This window comes from Ailuropoda melanoleuca, chromosome 10 (assembly GCF_002007445.2).
Source record: "Ailuropoda melanoleuca isolate Jingjing chromosome 10, ASM200744v2, whole genome shotgun sequence".
NCBI classification, from domain to species: Eukaryota; Metazoa; Chordata; class Mammalia; order Carnivora; family Ursidae; genus Ailuropoda; species Ailuropoda melanoleuca.
In genome coordinates this window covers 29,246,461-29,265,151 of record NC_048227.1, presented here as the reverse complement: position 1 = coordinate 29,265,151, position 18,691 = coordinate 29,246,461, and the positions used below count along the sequence as shown (strand labels likewise).

At 39.6% G+C, this 18,691-nt stretch overlaps 1 protein-coding gene across 1 annotated transcript in view; it reads right to left on the bottom strand.

Annotated features, from left to right (window-relative positions):
- Positions 1–3,818: 3,818 nt before the first annotated feature.
- The window catches only part of GSPT1 (G1 to S phase transition 1), a 31,133-nt gene continuing 16,260 nt past the window's right edge, over positions 3,819–18,691 (bottom strand). Inside the window, exons 7-16 of the mRNA XM_034669571.1 lie at positions 17,016–17,093; positions 14,883–15,063; positions 14,105–14,259; positions 13,791–13,931; positions 12,540–12,633; positions 11,633–11,713; positions 7,660–7,833; positions 6,612–6,701; positions 6,282–6,450; positions 3,819–4,310 (exon numbers count right to left, since the gene is read on the bottom strand). Of these exons, the coding sequence (XP_034525462.1) occupies positions 4,258–4,310; positions 6,282–6,450; positions 6,612–6,701; positions 7,660–7,833; positions 11,633–11,713; positions 12,540–12,633; positions 13,791–13,931; positions 14,105–14,259; positions 14,883–15,063; positions 17,016–17,093 (1,216 nt within the window). The 3' untranslated portion in view covers positions 3,819–4,257. The remainder of the gene's footprint in view (positions 4,311–6,281; positions 6,451–6,611; positions 6,702–7,659; positions 7,834–11,632; positions 11,714–12,539; positions 12,634–13,790; positions 13,932–14,104; positions 14,260–14,882; positions 15,064–17,015; positions 17,094–18,691) is intronic.

Genomic DNA, 18,691 nt, shown 5'->3' with positions numbered 1-18,691 from the left:
AAGATGAGGTGAGTCAATTCACAAGAGCCCAGTGGGAGTCCTTAAAATACGCAGACCTTCGGGGCTCAGCCCTCAGTCATGGAAAGCCCGTGGCTGATGACCTGGGGGGCGTGGAGCTCTGCTCCAGCGCGCTCTTCCCGGCAGCAGGAGAGGAGGTAGCAGGGACTTGGGCTGACATCTGGAGCGCTAAGCTAATGTGCCTGGCAGAGGGGAGCCTCAGGAAGCACAAAGTCATTCTACCTTTGCTGTCCACAAACCTGAGGTTTCCGTGTTACGTTTGAAAGGGCACAGTGGCATGTGTGGTGAGGCAGAAAGGACAGTTCCCATGCCGGGGCTTGCTTGAGAAATCCTAATTTTCTGCCTAATCAGACGTGGTGCCGATCTGCTCTTCCCTTATTATGTTAGAGAACGTCAAGGTCCTGATCTCCACTCACACCTCCGGGCCCTTACAACATTCCCTAGGAAACAACTTGGCTAGCATAGGACTGTTTCAAGGAAGCATAGGATTAGAGGTATGTGAAAAGTGTCTTTATTGAAGGGAAGACTCAGTATGTTCCAGGATACTGAAAATCAAGAACATCCTAGAACCAAAACCATCACAAGTTGAACCAATCTAGCAGCAAATTGGTTCAAATGGGATCCACTGAACTATCACAGGAAAATAAAAACAGTCCCTATTCCACTTACTAGGAAATCTAATATAACGAAGTGACTGCTAAATTTAAACCTAGCAATAAGTTTTCTGAGTTGTGCACGTGTAATTACATTTATTTATTTAACAAGCTGCTGCCATGGCAAGATCTCTAAAGAAACAGAGCACTGAATATATCAGATGGCATCTTGCTAGAATCACTGAAAAATGAGCGGGAGGAAATAGAAGCCACGTTATCTGGAGACAGAAAATCGTCCCCTAAATCCTGCTGATGGCGGTCTACCTCACACGTGTCTGTGGGAGGACTCATGGCACAGTTTACTCTGATGAGTTAGGCCAACACTGTCCAGAACACTGAATCATTCTACAAGTCGCTGGAGTGCCGGAACCGGAACTGTGACGAGTTTTAAAGGTTCAGAGTTGCCTTGATGTGGAGATTTGCCCCTCGACTACCTGAAATTCGTCCCCAGAGCTATGAAGCCCCCATTCATGTGGTGGCGGTCTGTGAGGAAGTCCGTGCCTTCGAGGAGAGGAGCTCAAGTGCCGCCCCGTGGGACAGTCGTCACAGACCGTGGGGTAGTGACATTTGTGACTAGTCTTCCTGAAGATGCCAGGGAGTTTAGCTGATTTTTCTCAAGAGTTCATCATGGAAGCAGTTTTTGACCATAGGTTTGCCTTTTTCTTGGGCCGCAAAACTGCATCTGATTGAAAGCATGACCCAAAATATCCGCAGCACTTGAGCTGAGAGGGTGCTGGGGCCCATCCGAGGGCACCTTCCAAGTCCATCCCACACCGAAAACGCAGTTCTTGTCGCTTAGGGAACTGGCAGACAAGTGCGAGTTACCCCTTGTTACAGTGAACCACCTGTACTTTTGACAATTTACAAAGTTTTTACATTCAATTATCACGTATTTCAAGACTTTCAGTTCAAAACAAACAAACATACATGGGCTTAAGTATTCAAGAACACTACTATTTGTCACTTAATTTCATGGCAATACATACTCAGTCTGACTCTTCTGGTTTGATTTTACATTGATTTTCACTGGATAAGTCCTTTTTGCAAATTAAAAACAAGAAATAAAAGCTATATTTCCCCTCCCCCACAGTAAGGTTTAAAGTGGCAATTACTTCAGATGTTCATTTCAACAACACCTTCTTCTCTTCAGTTCATTAATTTAAAATACTATAAATAATCTAGCATGAAAGTTGTATACAGAACATTAATGTAAAAAGATGCAAAGAAAGTTGTGATTCTAATATCTCTACACTAAAGCCAGAAGAAAAAATGCCTGGGTCCGTATTATCCTCATCTGTAGCCAACTACCCCACTATGTTCACATCGTCAGCCACACCCACATGCTCACGGGGCACAGAACGACAGCTCAGGACCCCGCAGGACCCTGCGGAGCCCAGCATCACACGCTGCCAGTTCACGCCAGACATTCTGTTTCCTCAGCCAAATCACTAGGCCGCGTGACTAGGAGTTTAAAATGCATCAACTCTGAGTGAATACTTCTCAAAGAACTTGCAAGTCCATATTTAACAGTGCGGTTTCTTTTAAACGATTAGATCATCATTTGCACAAATTGTAAAAGAATCCACTGAAATCTATATTTCACAATGACATCTCTATTCGTCAGCTCTTCTATGTTGGAGGTGGGCCCTTCACAGTTGGTATCCACGTCATTTTGCTGAAGAGTCTTGGCAACATGCACATAGTATTTTAAAAATCTAAATGTTTTAATAGCAAACAGAACTGGTTTTTAAAAATATGCTCGATTTAAAAATGGAAATCTATTTCTGGAAATAATTTCAACAACTCTTGAGCTTTTAAAGATTCATTAAAATCCAAGCAATTGCTATTTTGTTCCTATTAAGCTGGAAGTACAAAGAGTTCTATGTACGGATTAAAGCTCCCGTATTTCCCAGAAAAATAAAAGCCCAGAGATTTGCTGACATAATAAAATTTAGCTAAATTTCATGCAATTTAATAGCCATGAGTATAGTTGTAGGAAGCTGTAGGACAATAACTTTGCTCTGTCCATAAGATATAGCCTCATTCATGAAATGAATGATAATCCAGTTAAAAGAACAGGATTAGATTAAGTTTTATGTTTTGATACAGTCTGACTAGGCTTTTCTTTTCTGAGGGAAGGGACGTGTCATTAAATATACAATTACAAAGTATCTTATTTAGAGATAACCACAATCTAAAAGAGGCCGAGTCTTTGATCCATGGCAACAACACTCAAAATCAAGGGTGGCTTCCAATCAACCCAGAAAGTGGCTCTTTCATTTCCCATTTATTCTCATTAAAAAATTTCAAGGTCATGACAGTTACAGTAGAAAGTTGGCCTTCAATCTAAAAACCACCACGACGCTCCACTGTGGATCATCCAGGTAACAGCTTAGCAAATTTCAGCTTTGTATGTAAGAAAACCGCGTCAAATAACCGAGAAAGACTTCGATACTGTGCTTGATTCTACTCATCACTTTTCACTTCAGTCTGTGCAGATTTGGATGGTTCTAAATACGTGTTCCTTTCACGGCTGGGTGAGATTTAGCTTTAAACCAGCACGGATCATCCAACCTTTAAAATTACTGATACAAATAGTAAACGGAGTAATTTGCAGAACTGGCACTGGCAACGGGTACAGTTTTCATACTAGATGCATGCAGCTCTTATCAATACTAAAGGAGGCATTTTTGCCAGGTCTCAACATGCTTTCTTTATTGCAAATCCCACTAATTTAACAAGTTAATGGAATTTTCTGTAGGGGTACAATTTCATTACGCTTTACTTATAAAAACTACAGCACGCGGCTCTTTTACTTTAAAACAACTTACTGTGTTGAAGAAATCACGTTGACTATAAATTGGCAGAAAACAGCCGGCAGACCTACAGGTAGAGGTCCCAGCCCCAGAAAGGTATTTCATTGGACGTATGCATTAACCATCAAACGAAGGAGTCAAACTAATGTTTTCCTTCCATACAAACTTGCACATAGTTTGGAAATGCCTCATTTAAAGTAGTGGGTAGGGAAAGAGTTTAGAAAAGTCCAAGTCATAAAATGTACTCAATTACTTCGTAAGTTAAAAAGCTAATGCAACAATGTTACATCCAGATAAAAAACATTATTCAAAAGCAATTCAAATACCGAAAAGGATTTCAAATCGAATATTTTATTAACATGGTAGTTGTCTGTAACATGTGCACACACTCGCACACTCAGAATCATCTGCCTGGGGAAAAAAAGACTAAGTATGCCTAAGGGGGAAATGAAAAATAAAAAAATTCCTGTAAGTTTTCATTATTGTAGGCAATTATGTCCACATCACTTACAAAGCTATTGCCAAATCTGTCCAAGGAAGCAGAGTTTGGGAGGGGAAGGAAAAAAAATCTGGGGGAAAATTCAACAGTGGCATAGCAGAGCTCTCAATATGAGAAAGCTGACATAATGTGGACTTTTGCTGTGGATTTTTGTCTCTGCAAAATATGGGAAGAAGTTTGTCAATGGGCAGAAAATAAGAGAAGGCGGTGTGAAGTAGGCTTTTGCAGTCAATTTTCCTCACAGTATTGTGCAGGGTCATCAAGAAAATGCTTAGTCTTTCTCTGGAACCAGTTTCAGAACTTTTCCAATTGCAATGGTTTTACCTAGAAATGAAATTAAAAAAACAAAAAGCAAAAAACAAAAAAAACAGAAACAAATCCCTTTTTCAGTAGTTAACAGCAAAGCCACGTGAGGTATTCAAGCTTATTATTTTAAATCATAAAATTATTTTTCACAATGTAAATTACTAATTAACTGGCTTTACCACCAAAGGCGTGATTTCTGATTAGGTAGTCTTAGTAAGTGGGTCTGTAGAGGGTGGGCGGAGTTGAAAAGAAACTTATCATTTTCTGTATCATAAACCTAAACCTGGACAAGCACAATGTGGAATACCCGTACCATGGAATACTATTTTGCAATAAAAAGGAACGAATAACATGGAATACATGTCACAACATGGTTGAGCCTCAAAAACATGCCAAGTGAAATAAACTAGACGCTAAAGACCACAAATCGTATGATTCTATTTATATGGCATGTCCCAAAAAGGCAAACAGAGAAAGATCTGTGGTTGGCTAGGGATAGGAACACCAAGTGACTGTAAACAGGTATAAGGGTTTTTTTAGATGTTCCAAATGTTCTAAAATTAGACTGTGGTGATGGCTGTACAACCCTGTAAACAGACTAAAATTCATTAAACTGTACACTTAAGTCAATTTCAAGATACATAAATGAACTCAATAAAGCTGTGAAGAGGGTTTCTCGGTCCTATTATAAAGGGTACAAATCCCACTAGGTCACGTGAAAAACCTAAAAGCCAAGCTACTCTTTAGGAAAAAAACAACTCTGGGGCTAAACATTCCTGCTACATTAATTTCTTCTGTCCACCCGATTTTGTCCATTTCTAACTGGTAACTAAGATTCTCATTTTGTTATGTTAATAGGACAAACCCAAGCAACCAGGTTCACTATTACCAAGAAGAATTTAAGATAAGGACTTCAAAGTACAGTGAATACTGTCCCTATACAGACTCCTCTGAAGTAAGGTTCAGGAGCTGTAATTATCATCACACCCCCAGTGCCTGTCACAGCTCCTGACGTGCAGAAGACACACAGTGAGTTTTCTGTCCAACAGAACTGGAACGAACATGCGAGGTGCTGACTCTACATTTCAACTGAAGCACAATGCTTTATATGTAAAGTTTTCCACACTCTGAAAATAGTTATCTGAGTTAGAAATACTAATGATCCACGGAGAAACATTTAATAAGAGTCACTTTGTTTTCATGCTACCAGAGTTTCATGGCCAGGAGACTCACTTGGAACTAGGTAGAAATGGACATCCCCACACACAAAAAATGACATTAAACCTCTATAAAAATCAGGTGCTGAAACACCATCAAGGTATGTGTCCCCCTCATCCCCCCAATATCTGTGTAGTGAATGTTTTTCGTATTTGATTTTGAAGTGTCTCCTGGGGCGCCTGGGTGGCTCAGATGGTTAAGCATCTGCCTTCGGCTCAGGTCATGATCTCCAGGTCTTGAGATCGAGCCCCACGTCGGGCTCCCAGCTCAGCAGGGAGTCTGCTTCTCCCTCTCCCTCTGCCTCTCCCCTTGCTTGTGTTTTCTCTCTGTCTCTGTCTCTCTCTCAAATGAATAAATAAAATCTTTAAAAAAATAAAAAATAAAGTCTCCTAACCACAGGAACTACAAGGTCTCTACTTCAGAGGCTTGTATGGCAAAAACCTGCCTGATAGGGTTAAGCCCTTCAAGACGGGCTCTCATCACACATATTACAAAGGATTTCATCGTAGCAATGCCTCATTTAGTAAATAAATTAACTCTCAAAGCCCACTGCTTGCAAAATACCAAAATTAAGATTCTTATCTACAGCATACTGCTACAATGCACGGTCGGCTCTGCCTGTTCAATTCACTCAACTCATAAACATTTATTACAGGAACACATGACAGAACATGCACCCAAGCTGTCTATGAACCTGTGATGCATGCCGTATGCGGACGCACCAAGCTCCACATCTCAGAGACACTAGTAGGCATCAGTGTAAAGGCTTACCCTCATCTCTTAAGGTAAAGCGCCCCATCTGAGGGAAGTCTTTAAAGGTCTCAAGGCAGATGGTTCCCGCTGTCCTTAAGCGAGCGATGCATACTTGATCTTGTTTCACAAAACGGGGTCGAGTCTTACTCTTTTCTCCTGATTTTTTGTCTACCAAGCAGATTAAGGCCTATCCAAGAGAAAAGGATGAGATCAGAACGCCGAATAAGAGAATCTTTAAGATAAGGGTGCAAACAAGAGTACATCCACTGCTGCCGATCAGAAATGATCGTCTTCAAACACATACACAAAAACCCCAATTAGCTCAATTATCAATTAATTAGGACTCACTGTTATTTCGACTTCCTCGATACAGGTGTGAATATGCAGCACCGCATTATAACCTGGGCAGATGATGGATTTGTGCTCTATAATCACTATCTGTCAAAGAAAAAAATTCACATATTTATCCCTGGGGTAAAAAAAGAAGTGCGTGTTCTCCAGCGCAGTATAATACCACAACAGGGAACTCGCCGGCTCAAGGTACGTTTGAGTTAGAAGTGCTGGGTCAGGTCGCCTGGTAGCCAAGCAGGAACTCTGATATCCTCACCCCACTGATCTTCTTGGCCAGACCCAAACTTTAGAAACATGGCAGGCCAACTAATTCTTCTCTGAGAAGCCTTTCCTCCATCCTCCCCCAGGATTTTCAGTAATCACTGCCACTACAGCTGCTTTTGCTTTGTCTTGTTCCAGATGTGAACTTCTCATAATTTTATCCAATTCTCAATATCTAAGGCCCAGTAAAAGTAAACAACCTTGTATCCAGCATCTCAATCTATCATCATAGCTTGTAACAGAACTCAAAATTCTGTGAGCTACACTGTCATTCTTCTGCGGAAGTCAGGTTGCTAATAACAGAGAAACTGTGTTTTCCTGTCTGTGAAGTTACTTACACTGAGTGAGCAGACACACCCTAATTTCCAAGGCAACTCTGCTCTACTTACGAGGAAAGACACTTTGAGCAAAATATAAGTAATAATATCTACAATATTAATAGGAGATCAAAGATAAAAAGGAACTTGGGGTGCTAAGCTGGCTCAGTCAGTAGAGCATGGGACTCAATTTCAGGGTCATGAGTTCAAGCCCTATGTTGGGCGAGGAGCCCACTTCAAAAATAAGTAAATAGATAAATAAAAATAAAAATGAACTTACAAAGAATACCACCTCTAAAAGACCTCATGTGTGTGAGAATACACATCGTGGTTGTTGCGATATGTATGATTTATTCTATTTCAATACACACAATGGCATGTCACCAATAATCAGGACAAAAGCCATTTAAATTCTGATTTCATTTAGACAGTAAAGATCACTAAGACAATTACAATAACAAGTTTACCTGGGCATCAAACGTGCGTCCAGAATGACAAAGATTATTAGGGTCACAAAGTATGAATCCCGGAAGAATCTCCTCTTCTTCAATTCCTTTCAGTCTGATTTTGAGGTTTTCACCTGGGGCTACAGAATCAGTTTCTACATCATCAGAAAGGATTCCAAGAACTTCCACATTGTGCTTAAGGGAAAAAAAAAGCAGCAAACAATCAAACCCAAGACTGGGGGTTTTCTGACACATTCACTGCGTAACAGTACAAAAATGATCTTGACCGTTCACTTATAGACTTGAAAGTCACATTTTTCTGAGGTTGTGCATTAGCCAAAACACTTACCTGAATATAAAACTTTATTACATTTGTATGACATGAATTTAATGAAAATCATATCCTAGAAGTATAAGCTGCCAATTAAAATATTAATTCATCAGCTTTTTATTATCACATCCCAATAATTTCCAAACTGAACACAGTATAAACTAGCATTTGCCTTTTTTACCTTTTTAAAATTAAAACATTAATTCTAACATCTGGATTTTAATTTTGTGACTGTTGTTTGTATTATTATGATTAAATTCTAGGACTTAAAAGACACAGTTTCTACTACCTATCAACCCAAATATCTGAAGAGTGCGCTTCTCAAAAGATATTTGAACAATTAAGCTTGGAAAGAATACTGACTATTTAATGGGTACAGGGTTTCCTTTTGGGGTGATGAAAATATTCTAGAACTTGATAGTGGTGATGGCTGTGAAGGTACAAAATGTCACTAATGGTACAATTTACATTATTTTACCAGTTATTTAAAAAAGAGCATAGAAATGGGAGAAAATGCTGAAAGCAATACACACAAGCAATCCCTTATTTTACTTCCCTTCTGCCATTGGAAATTCCTACTTTTAAAACACATACCATAAACCAAACAGAGTAACAGCCCTCAAGACAAAATAAACTATCTCATGCTGGTAGATAANGCACAAGCAATCCCTTATTTTACTTCCCTTCTGCCCTTGGAAATTCCTACTTTTAAAAACACATACCATAAACCAAACAGAGTAACAGCCCTCAAGACAAAATAAACTATCTCATGCTGGTAGATAAATGGTGGAGAATCCAGAATCTGTTATGTTCCACGCCAGATCTCTACAGACTATCTAGTTAAACTCTGGTAATCTCTCCCCTCGCCACTAATAATGGTCTCCTTTCCCAAAAGGCAGCTTATACCTTATTGATACCTGTTGAAATTCATTCCAAGAAGTGAAAGAGAGCCGTATTTGTTAGCCAAATTCTTTCTAGTACAGGAGAAAAGGGCAGAAACCAGCAGTCCCAACGCAAACTAAGCAAGTACTGTAAACTACCTTTTGCCCAAATAATCCAGCTAACAATCCCTCTTCTCCAAATGTGGTCTTCTATGGCTAAATACAAAGGAGCTAGTGCAATCTTTAAATTAATCCATAATTTCAAAAATTAAGACTGAGACCAACAAATTCTCTTGGTTTATGAAACGTAAGGATATTGCCTGCTCTAAGGAACTCAAAGAAGTGGAATCATAGGGACGCCTGGGTGGTGCTGTCAGTTAAGAGACCTACTCTTGGTTCTGGCTCAGGTCAGGATCTCAGGGTCATGAGATCAAGCCCTGCATTGGGCTCCATACTCAGCACAGTCTGCTTAAGACTCTCTTCTCCGTCTCCCTCTGCCCACCCCCAAAATAAATAAATAAATCTTAAAACAAAAGTGGACTCATACATTTTTTATCTTTTTGTGACTGGCTTATTAATTCACTTAGCAGAACGCCCTTGAGGTTCATCATGTTGTAGAATGTGTCAGGATTTCCTTCCTTTTTAGGCTGAATAATATTCCACTTTATGGATATATCACATCCTGTTTATCTACTCATCCATCAATGGACACGATAGGCTGCTTCCCCATTAAAGCTTTTGTGAATAATGCTGCTATGAACATCGGTTCTTCGGGGATGGCTTTCCATTCTTTTGGGCACATATCCCGAAGTGGAATTGCTGGATCATATAATTATTCTATTTTTAAATTTTTTTGAGGAAACATCATTATGTTTTCCATAGTGGCTGTGAAGTTTTACATTCTCACCCACAGTATACAAGGGTTCCAATTTCTCCACATCCTCACCAACATGTTATTTTGTTTTTGTGATGGGTGTGAGGTGTTATCTGATTGTGGCTTTGATTTGCATTCCCCTAATGATTAGAGACGAGATCTTCTCATGCTTGCTGGCTGTCTGCACATCTTTGGAGAAAGGTTTCAGTCCCTTGCTTGTTTTTTAGTCAGGTTGTTCTAGTTCGTTGTTGTTGAGTTACAGCTCTTGCTATATTCTGGATTTAGCCCCAAATCAGATTTACGATATCCAATTACTTTCTCCCATTTCACAGATTACCTACCCATTAATATTTTAATGTAAGATAGTCTGGCATCTGTGTCTTTTGAAATATTTAACTCTGTTCCACTGAGACTCAGCAGAACTAACAGGAACGAAGTCTTCAAAGCTTGCCTACCGGCTGCAGGCGAGGCTATGCGGACCGGCCCAATCACCCATATCAAGTCCCAGCTCCCGCGGAGAAGCTGTAACTAGTCTAGCCTGGCACCCAGGCCACCTGCTCATAGTAAGTTGTACTTTTCTTTCTATTGTGGTAGAACACTCACAAAATTTGCCTTTTGTAACCATTTTACGTTGTACAACTCAGTGACATCTAGTTGGCATTCACGACACTGTACAACCAACACCAGCACCTAGTTCCAAAACATCCTCAGCACCCCAAAAGGAAACGCTGTGCCCTTCATTCAAGTGACTCCCCATTCTTCGACCCCCTGACCTTTTGCAACCACCAATCTGCCTTCTATCACCATGACCAAACTACTTCTGTTAACTGCCCTGAGCTAGGATTCACAATGAGCAGACTTGGTGCTGAGCGCAGAGCCCAATGCAGGGCTGTATCCCATCACCCCAAGATCGTGACCCGAGCCAAAACGAGAAGTCAGACGCTCAACCGACTGAGCCACCCAGATGCCCCACTCATCTGGAGATTCTGATGCCTGAGGCCTACTTTCCTATATAAACATCTCTGAAGCTGTGAGAGAAGACCTGTCTGGAAAACAGGTAACAGTTTCTCAAGTAACAGGTCTGTAATTATCAGCAACTGAGCGGCCAGAAATAACACAAAGGCAGAGTTCATGGAAACTTTACGTGTTTAATGAAACCCTCTCCAATAATAAACAAATTACAAAAAGGCAGGAAGAAAGAATTAAGAAAAGACCCATTTATGATAAAGGCACATTTTCTTTTCTCAAAACAGATTAGGAGTATAGACTGGGCACATTTTATAGTATCCAGTATAACAATACAAGAAAAAGAGAAGAAAGCAGAGATGCCTGGGTGGCTCAGTTGGTTGAGCGTCTGACTTTGGCTCAAGTCATGTTCTCGGGGTCCTGGGATTGAGCCCCCTGTTAGGCTCCCCGCTCAGTAGGGAGTCCGCTTGTCTCTCTTCCTCTGCCCCTCCCACACTTGTGTTTTCTTTCTCTCTCTCAAATAGATAAATAAAATCTTTTTAAAAAATTAAAAATTTTTAAAAGTTAAAAAAAAAAAAAGAAATGAAAAAGAAAGCAAATTATATCATGATTAAACCTGAGTTTTCATCCTGCATTCACTTGCTAATCCAATGTGTTAACAGAAACAAGTCACTGAACCACTCCAGACCTCTACTTGCTTCTGGTGAAAGAATGGAGGTAAAGCTCTCTTGAGGCTACATCTGTTAGCTCTTCCCCATTTTGTCACTGGATAACTATAACACCTTATATTCTGAACTAAATTTTATTCTTGACATTAATAAAACATAATCCTGGATGTTAAGTTTCTTTTAATGGAAATCCCTTCATTTTTGAAAAGTTCTAACTCTTTGCTAATATTTTTAAGAGAAAATTTAAATGAGAAAGAGCACTACTAATCCTTACCTTGTTCGGCATCATCACAAGCTGCTGGCCTTTACAAATAGATCCTGATTCCAGCTTTCCCAGGACCACAGTGCCCATATCCTGTTTAAATTTGAAATTAAAAAAACCAAGTTGTAGACTTTTATTACTATTCTACAACAGTTCAACAACCCAAAGTGAAATCTGATGGGGCTTACTCAGAAAATCTTTAGCTCAAGTTGCAGAATGATCAGGATTACTCTTAAAGTAGGTAAAAAATATATGTCATCAGCGTATGTGCAATTATAATATGAGTAGGCATGCCTAAGATCTTAAGAAAAAAAAAAGTACCAGAAATAGCACAAAATTTTACATATTAAGATTTCAATTATTTGTTTAAATTCCAGTTCCTTCAAAACTGAGACTGCTTCCTCATGTATAAAATTTGAAAAATACTTGTTTAAGAAATTTAGCAAGGAGCTAATGAAAGAATTAATTATCTGAGGAGGTCAAAACGTTACATACTGATGATACTTCTCAAAAAATCAAGTTGAAAATCCAGTTAAAAATAATGAAGCCTATTATTTTAAAGACTAACATCAAAAGTTGGTGAGGCTATGGTGAAACCAGCACTCATATACTGCTGGCGGTATTTTGGAAGACTGTGGGTCAATATCCACCAACTTCAATGTGCAAATCCTTTGAGTCCAGCAGTTTTACTTGTCTGACTTTCTCTCTAAAAATGATCACTGACTCACTGGGAAAACAGCCTGAATAAAGGAGGCTGGCTGATTAAATTATGATCCATCTGCAACACTAAATAACAAACGGCCATTAAGAAAGAGACATCTATGCTATGTTGTTAATTATTAGGATTGTTTCATAACTTAAAACACAAAAAAATGATCTTCCCTCCCATAAATCCCAATCTCTTAAATATTCTGGGTACCTTGTACTTATCCACAATTGGCAGCCTGATTGGTCCATCAACTGATCTATTGAAGTTTGGCAAATTATCCAGATACGGAATAAACGGTAATCCACTGAGAACATAACAATATCCATTAAAGAGAATCAATAAAAATATCAAAATTTTAAGACCGTAACTTTATACGAAAAACACGGTTATAATACATACGCTTCTTATTCAACCAATTAATTATCTGGTTCATCCCCTTCATTCCACAGAAAACTAAAAATACAACAAAATAGCCCTATAAATATAATGGAAAAGCTTCCCCATAAACTTATTTAACTAAGATTTAGAAAAATATTTGATAGCAATGGCCTACATTTTGCAATAAAATGACTACATTCTTCTTTTTTCCTTTTTTAGAGTGAGTGAGCAGAGAGGGAAGGGCAGATGGAGAAAGATTATCTCAAGCAGACCCCACGCTAAGCTCAGAGCCCTACGAGTCCAATGACCCTGAGATCATGACCCGAGCTGAAATCAAGAGTCGGGACACTTAACCGAATGAGCCACCCCAGTGCCCCTAAAATGACTATATTCTGTTACTTAATTCTTATGGACTTTTGCAGTTCTCAAATCAGGATTCTATAAAATAATTTCCCCTTTAAAACTACAGTATCTGATTGGGAGGCTTAGTATTGTCAAGATATCAACGCCCCCCAAATTCTTCCACAGATTCAGTACAATCCCCATTAAAATCTCAGCTGCCTTTTGGCACAAAATGACAATTTGATCCTAATGTTCATACAGAAATTTAAGGGATCCAGAAAAGCCAAAACAATCTTAGAAATAAAGAACAACAAAATTTAAAGACTCACACTTCCCAATTTGAAAACTTACAAAGTTATAGTAATTAAGATTTTACCTAACAAAAAAAATAACTCAAAATGAAACACACGTCTAAATTTAAGAGCTAAAACTGTAACAACCTTAGAAGAAAATAATATGGCTAAGTCTTCATGACTGAATTAGGCAATGTTTTCCTAGGTATGACACCAGAAGCACAACCAACAAAAGAAAAAATAAACTGGACTTCATCAAAATTAAAACCTGCTGTGCCTCAAAAGGATACCATCGAGAAAGTGACAAGGCAATAACAAAAGACAACCCAATAAAAAAATGAGCAAAGGTCGTGGTATTTTTAAAGCCACAGTTACTCAACAGTCCCTGGTTTCTAAAATTACTTAAAAAGACATGAAGTTTTTCTATAAGGAAGAAAAAGTTACTTACGTGTACCAAGGACAGAAATCTGACTGCTCTTTAAGATTTGCTCCCGTCAGTCCTGAGCAGGGCATAAAGTGAATGTCCTTTTTGGGATTGAAGCCAACTTTTTTCAAAAATGGCACTAGTTTCTCTTTACATTCTTCATATCTACGGATATTTATAAATAACTCAATTATAATATAAAGCAAATGAACTCTAGTTTCATTATTAAACAAATTAAGGTCTTAGAAAAACCCCAGGGGGGAAAAAGCACAGAGTAGCAAAACCATCCTTTATTCCGTTTACACGCCTGTGAAAACCAGCACGACAGCGAAGCTCACCTCTCATTGCTCCAATTCACCGTCGGATCATCCATCTTATTAATAAGCACAATCAAGTGCTTCACACCTGCCGTCTTTGCCAACATCGCATGTTCTCTCGTCTGTCCCCCTTTTTCAAATCCAGTTTCAAACTCTCCTTTCCTAGCAGAGATGACCTAGTCCAAGAAATCCAATAGTTTATTCTTACATACTCAGGGATACCCTTAAGCAGTGAAACAGCTTTCCTTTCAGTTTTATCAGAAACTTTTTACAAGAAAATAAAAGTAAATGAGTTATAACCTATATGCTTTTGAATGTCACAATGTCTAAATGGCTTAAGATTTTGGTAAATGTTTCTTCTGATCCCCCAATTTTCCAAAATCTCATATGCCTTTATATTTTGCAATTCAAACATGTATGACTTAGAGCTGGTATAGTGACAAAACAAAAACAACCCCGCAAAATGACTGAGGCCTTAAAGAAAACAGGTCATTTCTTACTCAGCTTTGTACCCACAGCACATGTGGTATGTACAAAGTGGACAAGCTTGGCATTTAGTGGGCACTAAGCTCTGACAGTCATAGATAATAGCAATGGTAGAGAAAAGATGAAACACGTTTTCATAAGTGAAACCAATTATAAAGATTTCTTGAGCAGATGAGACAAAAGTGACATTTGTGACTGTGTATCACAGCTCACTGCAATCTCAATTTTAGCTTTTAGAGGATAAACTCAAATACTTAACACTGAAGTGGGGCTGCTAGCAAATACACAGGTGAATTGGAAAGTTCTTACTTACCAGTACAGCCAAATCAGCTTGAGAAGCACCACCTATCATATTTGGGACAAAACTCTTGTGGCCAGGGGCATCCAGAATTGTGAAATGCTTCTTTTCTGTTTCAAAATAGGCACGGCCCACTTCTACAGTTTTACCCTTGTCTCGTTCTTCCTGATTTGTATCTAAGGCCCAAGACAAATACCTGAAATAATTTTAAAATAAGGTTAATAATATTGCTAAGAACAGAAGTTTTTAAGATATTCTTCTACCGCGAAGGTGTCATGATGATATCCAGCTTTATGTCCGGCATACATTTAAATCATGAACAGGGGGCGCCTGGGTGGCTCAGTCGGTTAAACGTCTGCCTTCAGCTCAGGTCACAATCCCAAGGTCCTGGGATCCTGTCCTGCATCCGGCTCCCTGCTCAGCATGGAGTCTGCTTCTCCCTCTCCCTCTGCTTGTACTCCCCCTGCATGTACTTGCGAGCACGCACTCTGTCAAATAAATAATCAAATATCTTTTTAAATTATTTATTTATTTATTTGACAGAGATAGAGACAGCCAGCGAGAGAGGGAACACAAGCAGGGGGAGTGGGAGAGGAAGAAGCAGGCCCACAGCGGAGGAGCCTGATGTGGGGCTCGATCCCATAACGCCGGGATCACGCCCTGAGCCGAAGGCAGACGCTTAACTGCTGTGCCACCCAGGCGCCCCTAAATAATTAAATATTTTTTAAAAAAAGAGGCGGACACTCAACCGACTGGGCCACCCAGGTGCCTCAACCCTGTATATATTCTTTTTTTAAAAATGATTTTTATGTATTTATTTATTTCAGAAAGACAGAGAGCACGAGCAGGAGGAAGGGCAGGGCAGAGGGAGACGCAATTCCCCGCTGAGCAGAGAGCCCAATGTGGGGCTCAATCCTAGGACTCCGGGATCATGACACACGCTGACGGCAGACGCTCAACCCAACTGAGCCACCCAGGAGCCCCAAAGCAGTATATGTTCTGTAAGCAAACCGTATTTATGAAAACAAGCTGATGACATACACAGAAAGACGACTTTGCACCAATGCCAATATGACTGTGAGCTTTTATAATGATCTGGCACAAAGTATAATACAAATAATGGCTATCTAAGGATATTTTTCAAAAGTGAAACCCAGTAACCACCATTTGGGAGCAAGGATTACTTGTTAAAAATTATTTCAATATTTCTTTGCCATGTGAAAATGCTTTATGTAAGTTAAAAAAATCCAGAATAGTAGGTGTTAATTTAAATGATCTCATCATCTGTATTACATAGTATGTAATCCATTTTTTTAGTATAGCACTGATGTTGATCTTTTCCCTTAATACAGAGGAATACAATTTAAAAACAACAACGAGGGGCGCCTGGGTGGCACAGCGGTTAAGCATCTGCCTTCGGCTCAGGGCGTGATCCCGGCGTTGTGGGATCGGGCCCCACATCAGGGCTCCCCTGCTATGAGCCTGCTTCTTCCTCTCCCATTCCCCCTGCTTGTGTTCCCTCTCTCACTGGCTGTCTCTATCTCTGTCAAATAAATAAATAAAATCTTTAAAAAAAAAATAAAATAAAATAAAATAAAATAAAATAAAAACAACAACGAAACAAAAACCATGAATGTCCCAGTCAAATCTTAACTTTAAAAAAAAGACAAGATTAGAAAGGAAAAAAACTGACCCTTTCTCTCACCACTCAAAGGCAACCCACTGTCAACAATTCTGTGCATTCTTTTTATCTTTCCAGTGTTTATTTATATCATCAACGATCATATCCTAAGTACTGTCATGTCACCTGCTTTCTCCTCAAATTCCACTGTAACTGAAGTTCTACCTCATTACTATAAATTCTATAAATGGTTTTTTTAGTGGTTAGGTAACGACCCTATTAAATGAATGGTTTAGAACTTATCCAGCACGTCTATTTCTAGATGTCTGGATGTTCCCACGTTCCCTGTGCAAGTTCTGAAGGCATCAGGAGCTGATGTGCTCTGTAGTGTGAAGGGAAAGGGAACTCTTCCTTTGTTATGACACTACCTCAGACGTCATGCACTTATATCTAAGTAGACTACAAGAGCATTAAGTAGGCAGTGCCTCCTTAAAAGTAATTTATAGTGCCATAAAAATTTACTATACCAAGTTTCTCTGTTTTTCTCTTTAGCTTCTCTTTCATATTTCTCAAGTGTCCTTTTGTCAACCATTCCAGTCAAATACCTGAAAACAAAGAAAAAAAGTAAAAACTGAATTACAAATTATTCAGTGAAGTTAAGACAACTATCGAGCTCTTTGGGGAAGTTCCACTCCAGAAAACAGCAATTTTAAAATAAAGGAACCACTGACGGATGCCGAAATCATGGGAAGTTTCAGAGGAAGAGATATTTACATGGTCTCAAATTCTCTCCCCCCAGATAAAGGGGAAAAATAGTAACTTTACCGTGGAGAATCCTGGCAGACAACACATTAGCCAAGTAATCCTGGCTAACAGCACCAGCAGGAAACAGAACACGTCGAGAACTAACATGAGGTACCCCTGATGGGATGCTCTGAGAAGACCACAACACAGCCTGTGTGACAGTCCTGCCCGAATGTAAAGCCTCAATCTAACTGAAAAACTTCAGTCGAACCCAAACTGAAGAACAGCCTAAATAGCACTCCTCAAGTTAATGAAAGTCGTGGAGGACGAGACTCGGGCAATGTCGCAAGCTGAGGAGACCAAGATGGAACAACTAAACGCAACGTGGGATTCTAGAACGGAAGAACGACATTAGTGCAGAACCTGGTTAAGTTCGAGCAGGAGCCACAGTTTAGTTAACAGTACTGTACCGATGTGAACCTCCTGGTTTTGAGGACTGTATTACAGCTATTTAATATGTTAACGCCAGGGAAGGCTGAATGAAAGGTATATGGAACTCTGCACTATTTCTGTAACCTTTCTGTAAGTCTAAAATTATTTCAGAATAAAGTTTTTTAAAAATTTATTTTAGAGAGAGAGTGCAAGCGCAAGCAGGGGTGGGGCGGGGGGGAGAGGGGGNAGGGAGAGGGGGAGAGAGAGAGAGAAGCAGATTCCCTGATGAGTGCAGAGCCCCACGCAGGGCTCGATCTCAAGACCCTGAGATCATAACCTGAGCTGGAACCNGGGGAGAGGGGGAGAGAGAGAGAGAGAAGCAGATTCCCTGATGAGTGCAGAGCCCCACGCAGGGCTCGATCTCAAGACCCTGAGATCATAACCTGAGCTGGAACCAAGAGTCAGACACTCAACTGAATGAGCCACCCAGGAGCCCCCAGAATAAAATTTTTTAAGGGGCAAATATAAATACTAATATAAAAGAAGTGCTGTCCAACACTGTTGTCCAAGCAATTAAATCTTATTAATACATTTCAATATTTAATATTTTTTAAAAATTACCAAAGATTACAATTTGAAAACAATTCCTTAGGAATACTGAACTGCTTCCCTTGACGTAATCCAAATCAAAGCCTTCCTGTTTAAGCTTTCTTCTCTGCGGGTTCTCGGCGGTCATCTACAGTGCATGCTCTAGCCTGCTGAGCACAGAATCCTAGTGAAATGCCCATGAAAATTACAGCCTAAGCAAAAAATACACATTCTCCTAAAACACAGAATCAAATGGGCCCAACACTTCCATCCGTAGAGCCTTAGTTAAGGACTCCTATTTAATAGCTTATTTTAAGGTCTGTTATAGAATTTTCAGAAGTAACTGGGAATATTACCAACTAAGACTACAAGGCAAGACAATGAAGATATGCTCTCTAGACCCTCTGATGATACAGTTTAAAGAAATGGATATAGGGGC